The 7,864-nt window shown below is 35.2% G+C and overlaps 2 protein-coding genes across 6 annotated transcripts in view; one reads left to right on the top strand and one right to left on the bottom strand.

Annotated features, from left to right (window-relative positions):
- Positions 1-474: 474 nt before the first annotated feature.
- Positions 475-3,318, bottom strand: tex55 (testis expressed 55). Of its 2 annotated transcripts, XM_052557939.1 has the most exons (4): positions 2,414-3,318; positions 2,121-2,302; positions 1,748-1,810; positions 475-1,276 (listed from the first exon to the last, which is right to left on the bottom strand). In XM_052557939.1, the coding sequence occupies exons 2-4, from the start codon at positions 2,256-2,258 to the stop codon at positions 1,220-1,222; spliced, it is 258 nt and encodes an 85-aa protein (XP_052413899.1). In that variant the 5' UTR covers positions 2,259-2,302; positions 2,414-3,318; the 3' UTR covers positions 475-1,219. The 2 variants fall into 2 exon arrangements, with proteins under 2 accessions (XP_052413899.1, XP_052413898.1); XM_052557938.1 differs by having other exon boundaries at positions 2,121-3,316.
- An 856-nt stretch (positions 3,319-4,174) lies between these two features.
- Positions 4,175-7,864, top strand: part of LOC127958871 (zinc finger and BTB domain-containing protein 20) — a 60,805-nt gene continuing 57,115 nt past the window's right edge. For 3 of the 4 annotated variants that reach the window (XR_008154168.1, XR_008154167.1, XR_008154166.1), the window contains exon 1: positions 4,177-4,614. The gene's annotated coding sequence lies outside the window, so the exon portion shown is untranslated. Of the gene's footprint in view, positions 4,615-7,864 lie in introns of all 4 variants that reach the window. The other variant, XM_052557913.1, reaches the window with a different exon arrangement.

Here is a 7,864-nt window from a genome sequence, read left to right as displayed (position 1 = left end):
AAAGAGCAGCAATCATCTATAATACAGGGTCACAGAAATGTATAATTATATATGCATGTATATAATAACTAGCATATAAGTAAATTGGTCCAGGGACCCAACTTGCCTCAAGCTGTAGCTGTGTCATGTCAAGGGTAAGTTGAGTCACTGGGGAATATAGAACAATTTACATTTGAAATTAAACAGTGTACATACTGTCTATGAGAATATGAATCATGTTCATGTTATGTTGCAGAACAATGTTCATATTTTCATAAACTAGCTAGGAATTACTTTAATATTCATAATATTTATAGTGAAACAATTTCCCACATTTTAAGAGTATTTGCTGTAGTTATAGCATTTCCCAGTGTTGGAGGCAATTTTCAATTATTACTAGTTAAGCCACTGACACACCTTTAGCCCAAAGCTAAAAGAAATATATATAACAATAATAAATGCAATAAATGCAAATAGACAATGTAACTGTGAAGATATTTTGAACTTATTTTTATTTACAAATGAAATGATTGCATGTGATACACCAGTCTTGAAACACCAGATGTTTCTCTAGAGTAAATACACAGCAGATAACTATAGAAATACACTGCAATAAGACCCTACTATAAACAAAGACTTCCTTTACTTGCGCAGCCAAAATCTACCATTTAAATTCAAGCAGGCCTACATTGCATAAAAGCCAGCTAAATTTGTCTAGCTATCATTTTATTGATTTATTTATTTTGGAGAAGACTTGTATCATGTCTTATACAGAAGTTGTTTTATCTTATAAAACATAGTTAATTCATAAAACAGTAACTAACAGTAATTATAATTCTCAGATACTGTGTCTCTAAAAAACAGAGAAAGCTTGTAAGTAATTCCTCTTTTAAATGTTTTATTTTTTATTTTATTTTTTAAATTTAATAGCTTTAACTTTCCACTTGAGTGCGTTCATTGAGATATTTAGGTCAAAGACACTCACAAACTACATTATTAAGATTTCAGCGTTGTTTGACTGAAAATGAATGCTAATACTCTCAAAAAATTGTGGAAAAACATGGTAAGTTTGGAGCAAAAATTAAAAAATTAAAAAAATAAAGGCAGTTGCTTGGAAACAACAATACAGAGTCACGGAATGACAGCAACCAATACACCTTATTTGAAGAAATATATAAATAAAAGAATAAACTTGGATTCATTTTGTTGCAAAGCCCTGGTTACTTTGCTTTAGAATTCATTATGATTTCAGAAATGTGTTGCTTGACTCATCACGGATTTTGATCTTCATTTGCACCTGCAAAAGTTTTTGTAAAATCAATTGTGATTAGGATGTTTTACACTTATTCAAAAATGTCACTTCTTATTATTATTAATAATAATAATAATAATAATAATAATAATAATATATATATATATATATATATATATATATATATATATATATATATATATATATATATATATATATATATATATATATTTTTTTTTTTTTTTTTTTTTTTTTTTCACAAATTAACCTGTTTATAGGGCCAGGTAAAACTGTATGCAATATATGTCACAAGCCCTTTCTCTTAAATCAGATAACATTAATGCTTCGATCACCAATAGTTCAGGTCGTAACCTATGTCTCTTTAATATACTTTCAGCAAGAATTGTTCATGAAAAACTCACAATTTCCATAGTCAGTCAAGAGTTTGGATATATAAAATATACTATATAATGACAATGTGCTGGAATGTACAAAAAATCTTATTAAAAAAAATACCTGTTCTAACATGAACTGCAGTGGATCGTCTGGTCTATCAAAAACCAGTTTCTCTGTGATGTCCTGAAATAGCACAAATGAGACTATGAGTGAAAAATACAATAAAGAATATTTTTTCCTGGATGTTTCTTTTGCTGCTAAAATGATATTGGTAATTAGCCAGAGCTTTTTTTTCTTTTTTATACCCATAAAACAATATGTAGTTTTATTAAATAAATCGGATTCATGCAATATTAGCATGCTAAGCCATTTTTTGGAACTTCTATTAGTGCTCTGAATTGTCCTTCGCCATTTTGAGCAAAGCAATTCATCACTGTCTCCCATTTTCTTCGTAAGAAAATACATCAGTAACTGTTGCTTTGTTCTTTCTCACCTGGAAAATCTGAAGAATACTGTGAGTCTCCATATAGTTAACAGAGCGTTCATAAGGGTCCGTGAACACTGAGGTAGCACGAATGGTCTCCGCACTCTCGGTGATAAGTGCTTTTTCTGATAGACCAGAATCTGCCATCTCACAAAGTTTGAAAGTGAATAACGTTACTGTTGTAGTATAGCCTACAAAACAATGATATACACAAAAGGTAAGTAGTGTACTTTCTAGCAGTATTATTAATCAAATAGCCTAGTTAGCTTTCGCTCTTTAAGAAAGGATTTCAAGTGCATTACATCTGTTCAAAATAAATACGAAACTTTGTGTTTAGTCCGTTTTGTGTTAATATAGAAACTGGACCGCGTATCCCGAACAAATCTAGAGCAGGACTGTTTGAAAAATGTCACCCTGTAACCCCTAGCAACTGTAAACAAAAGGCGGGGATGATGTCATTGGGCACAGTTCCGCGAGACAACGCCTTTGATAAAATCGTGAGGGGTCTCAAAAAGGTTTGATGAAAAAGAAGAAAACTCCTTTCGCATGGTTGAAGCGTCACCTCTGCAATTTAATGCCGATTTTAGAATCTGTTTTTGAAAATAAGAATACCCCAGAAGACCCCGGACTAACGTTTACAATCGGACTGACAAAGGGAAGGAGGGGCCAAACCGCCGTTTCTAGGTTGCAAGTAGTCCTCAGCTGACACCTCGGCCTACAATGGGTGCATTTTATGTAGGGCAGACGATGTGCGTGTCCCCCGGTGAACCTCTCGGTTAAACGTTGCTGTTCATGTTTATAACCGAAAGGGGGAACTCAATATCAAGAAAAGCGTGCAACCAAACCGGAAACATCATACTAAGAGGAATGATATTATGGAGGGATTGTTACACGTGACGAATTATTTACGTGGGCCAAGGTCGAACAGCTTTTATTATTATTATTAATATATATATACATATATACGCAAGAAATGGCAAAACAATGGACTTTTGACATAACGAAATCTAAGTGGTACATCCTAAATTATAACCACATCGCTGCCAATATCCGGACACAATATTGAAGATTCACTGCGTTTACTGCTATCATAACACGATCAGTCGTTTGAAGGATTGTATTCTTTAAACACACACACACACGCACGCACGCACACACACACACACACACACACACACACTAACACACACACACACACACACACACACACACACACACACACACACACACACACACACACACACACACACACACACACACATATATATATATATATATATATATATATATATATATATATATATATATATATATATATATATATATATACGCGCGCCTGAAGAAAAAATCACTTAGGCTCGAAGGTTGATTATTCCTTGTCTAGACTACAGACGACCGCGCGCGCGCACGCACACACCTGTCATTGTCTAGACTGGGGGGTCGGGGAGGGGGGTGCTCAGTGTAGCTGGGGACTCGTGATCCACTATTGCATTATTTTGTGTCAGTCACAACGGCTCTGTGAACGTATTGGTGAAGAAAAAAGTTCGGTGTCACTTTTCACGATCTGATTGGCCAGCATTACCGTCAGCAACTCTCCTTACGTTTCATTGAGGTCAGCTAGGGACGTTAAAAAATAAATAAATGAGAAAATAGAAATGCGTAGAACGTAAAAGGCACGGTGAACAATCTAGCTTGTTGGTCTACCCACTGACAGGCAGCGTCATCGTCCAATGTGGGACCAGATATGATTTTGAGATATTTATTGACATCGTCCCTAACCAATCTAAAGTAGGCTATCTATAAATGATTAACATGCAGGATTCTCGGATGACTGGCCTTTTGAGCGAGGATGGGACATTGATTTCAGGGACTTTAATTCGCGCTCATAACATCAAATAACATCAACGTCTTTGCAATGTATGCATTTGTTTATGTTCAAGAAGCAGCGCGTACAAGCAGAAACTCCTTAAAAGAGGACACAACAAGTGCATCTAAATACTTAACGGAAAACGGTGCACTTGTACAGTGACCGATAATTAAGAAACTAAGGATGCACAGTATCCATGCTGGTTCAAACACAACAATTGCGATAAGGCAGAATAGTTTCACTTTCAGAGCCACAATGGAGCCAGTTTCAACGTTCCTCGCCGCGCGGAAGGGAGGGCGTGCGGCTCACCGATTGGGGTAAAGTCATGTTGAACGATTTATATCACAACCTACGTGCTTCAAGAAAGTCCATTCTGTTCCAATCGCCAGTAGAAAGGCGTGGCTGCCCAAAATCTTCCACGAATAGTGAAAAAATGGGAGGGCACGAGTGAGCTGCGTGATGTCCTCTCCGAAGGTAGGCTGCAGCGTGTGTTTATTGATGAGATGAAAGAAGATGGAAGTGAGAAATGAAACAAAGTAAGGGACAATATTAATAAACTCAGTCCTTGCCTGGGGAAAACCGGGGAAGCTGTGAAGTGCTGTAGCCACTGGAGAAGAGAAACCCTTAAAGCAGCAGGTAAGAAATAGGGAGAGGGAAGGGAGGGGGAGGGTACTTATACTATTTATGTTAGGCTATTTATAAGAGTAATAGCAGTCATTCCCTTGATATGAGGTGAAAAAAAAACAAAACTTAAGCATAAAGCATATACTAATAGCTCAAATACAAGACTTTATCCCTTGTTCATCAATGTCTTATACACAAACCAGCTTTGGAGAAGATAGAGAAAACTTGTGAAATTACAATTAGTTGTAAAAGAATTGCCACTCTGGATTATAGGGATCTGTAGGCTGAGTTCTCTCAAAACAGCCAGTGTTTGTTTGATATTAAACAAAAAAGACTCGTGGTTGCCTGAAGTGACGTCTCAGGTAAAATGACCATATAATTCATTTCTTGACCACTGATCTTCTTGTAGTTGTACAGTTGGCAGGCTATGAGGACTTTGTCGGTAGTTTTTATAAGTTGTATTCTTTTTATTTTGCGAAGTGTTAGACGTTACAGTGAACCATGACACGAAAAGCACAATACGACTCAACAGAGCCGCTAGGGACTTCCCTACGTCGGACCAAAATATTTGATAGAATAACACCGCTCTAACCGTGTGTTAAGTGTCAAGAATTAGCGATTAAAAACCGCCAGTGCTACAATACAAAATGAGCTGTTCAGCTAGAGGAAACGACGAGATAGAAATGATGATTTAAACATTTCAGCTGCTTATCTTGAATCCCAGTATTTTCCGGGCTATTGCTAATATTTTATTGACCCCGGTAGATTTGCGCGCTAGCCTCCGGTCTCGGGATATCTGAGACAAACATATTTGTTCTGTATGTTGTTGTTTTGTGTAGACGTTCTTAGCATCTCGGACAAATTCTATAGAAACTATGGAGTTTTGTAAGGAGTGTATCGGACGCCTTTAACACGTCCGTTATTTGTCATCATTAAATTAGGATACGCAGCCTAACCAAAGTGACCGGAATTTTAGCCCTCACTCCAAGTACGTAAAGAAGACGAAATGTAGTTTTAGTTACAAAAGATAAATGGCCATCTGTTCCGTATTCTAATGCCTGTACTTACTGAATGACCTCTTTTTGACTCCGTGTTGTGAAGTGCCAGCTTGTTGCCTATAACGCACGCGTTTGTAGGCTAAGCAAACAATAAATCACTCGGCCATTTTAACACAAAAAACTTCATATAGCAAAACATAGAGCGGCTCGTCATCAGTTTTTTGAGGTAACGGGGCCTTCAAGCAGCGGTCCGATCACAGCGCTGATAGTATTGTTATCTCTATGTAGTACGAGACGGCGGGTATATGAACCATGGCATTGGCCAGTAGTGGAAAAAAAACACCTCAGACACATTTTTCATTAATTTATGATATGCCCTCTGTTTCCCGACGCTGTATTATACAATGTCTGTCTTATATAATCCGTTTATTTATAGCAAATGACATGAAAAGGTTGTTATTTTTCTGGGGAGATTCTATTCGATGTTGACTACTTTGATTTTTGGAATGTTTTAGCTGAACGAATGAGCTGAAAGAAGGTAACCTTGTTATTTTATGATATATAAAAAAATGCAGTAATATTGTTTGGCAATGTTTTTGTTTGTTAGCACCTTTCATTCATTTATTAATTTTTTTTTTTTTTTTGCTGAGCACCAGTGTCTCTCACGGTTGGCAGTGCGGCCTTGGAAGTTGGACTGTAACGTTACCCCCACAATTATTGATAAAACACAAATTATATATTTAACGGTCAAATATTACTTCATTAAACGTTAAGGATAATTTAAGTGAAGTGCTGGCGTATATGGAATTGTTATTATTAAATAAATCATGACCTCTGTTCTGTTAACCCTGTGTGACGCTCTGCGTTAATGTATTTGTTGCTAGCTTTGCTGTCGTCTTCTGAACTTGTAGATGTCTGAATAACCACTTTTTGACTTAATCTATTTAATTCATTACTCCAATCGATGTCAAATGTCGTCAGTTTTACGTTGTAAACTTGAATCTCTCCATGTGTATTTATTTGTGTTTCAGACAGTTTTTACGCCTTTATGAAAGAGTGATATATATATAGCTATAAGCATGCATTAGGTAACGTAAGGCAGTCTATAAATCATCATAAAATATAGCATTCTCAAGTCATGTTTAACTTAAAATATTATTTCAAATATATAGACTAGAAACAAAATTTCAGTGTTGTTGTTGTTTTTTTTTTTTTTTTTTATTTTTTTTTTTGCACTGCACTTTTTTTCTGATACGGCCTCCTTTCATAGAACGCTTTTTTTCTTCGTGAGTCTGCAGGGAGGGCAACGTCAAGTTAACTCTTTGTATATTTATAGCAAATTAGGTTTTCATTTTAGTCAGCAAATTTAAGGAAAATACAAGTTGTTAGGCTATATAGCCTATTAGCCAAGTCTGAATCAAGCTTTTCCCCCACACATAGTAGAAGACTCCTCTGCATACATTTGAACACTTTATTCTTATTCTTGCGCACCTGTTTAATTCAGTTGGAATCGTTTTTTTTTTATTATTTAGTCGCGTCCTGTATGTGTATCAATTAAAAACGCGTGTAGTTTTATGGCTGTTTTGGACAGTAGTTAGGATAGAGAGGAGGGCCTTGGCTGCGTGAAGAGTGTTAGTCTGTCAGCTTTACCGACTTTAAAGTTGCTTTATGTGTGAACAAGACCCTGAGAAGTATGTTTTATGTTAGTTTAGGGCTGTTTATACCAAAACCGAAAATAAACTTTTTAGTATAGGGTACATTAATGTATTGCAAATACATATTTTGGAAGTCACAACAGTTGCACTATATCCCTATGTCCGTGCCTCCTGCAATTGATTTTCACGTGTTAATGCATTAGTTTAACTATTAAAATAGTTTAACTGTTTAGTTTTTCTTTTCTCATGACTTTTCAGTAATGAAAAGTATAGCTCTAGCTATGTCAGTTATGTGAATCTTGGAAATATGTGACTCTTTTGTCTGTAAAGAGATAAACGTTTAAAAGGGTTATGTATACAGACTAACCAGTGAGAGCTGTACATTTCTGAGTGGCTTTATGTTTCTTTTATTTAGCTTATATATATATATATATATATATATATATATATATATATATATATATATATATATATATATACACACACATATATATATATACACACATATATATATATATATATATATATATATATATATATATATATATATATATATAAACTTTTTGTTTGTACTAAAGAGTCATGTGTTTATTGGTGTGATTATTGATC

Source organism: Carassius gibelio, chromosome B5 (assembly GCF_023724105.1).
Source record: "Carassius gibelio isolate Cgi1373 ecotype wild population from Czech Republic chromosome B5, carGib1.2-hapl.c, whole genome shotgun sequence".
Taxonomy (NCBI): Eukaryota; Metazoa; Chordata; class Actinopteri; order Cypriniformes; family Cyprinidae; genus Carassius; species Carassius gibelio.
Note: the sequence above shows the minus strand (reverse complement) of the source record. Positions and strands in the feature narration are given on the sequence as shown.

Coding starts and splice junctions, on each gene's coding strand:
- tex55 (XM_052557939.1), bottom strand. CDS start 2,258: ATGGCAGATTCTGGTCTATCAGAAAAAGCACTTATCACCGAGAGTGCG. Junction 1,811..2,120: donor GTATTCTTCAGATTTTCCAG/GTGAGAAAGAAC, acceptor GTGCTATTTCAG/GACATCACAGAGAAACTGGT. Junction 1,277..1,747: donor TGCAGTTCATGTTAGAACAG/GTATTTTTTTTA, acceptor AAACTTTTGCAG/GTGCAAATGAAGATCAAAAT.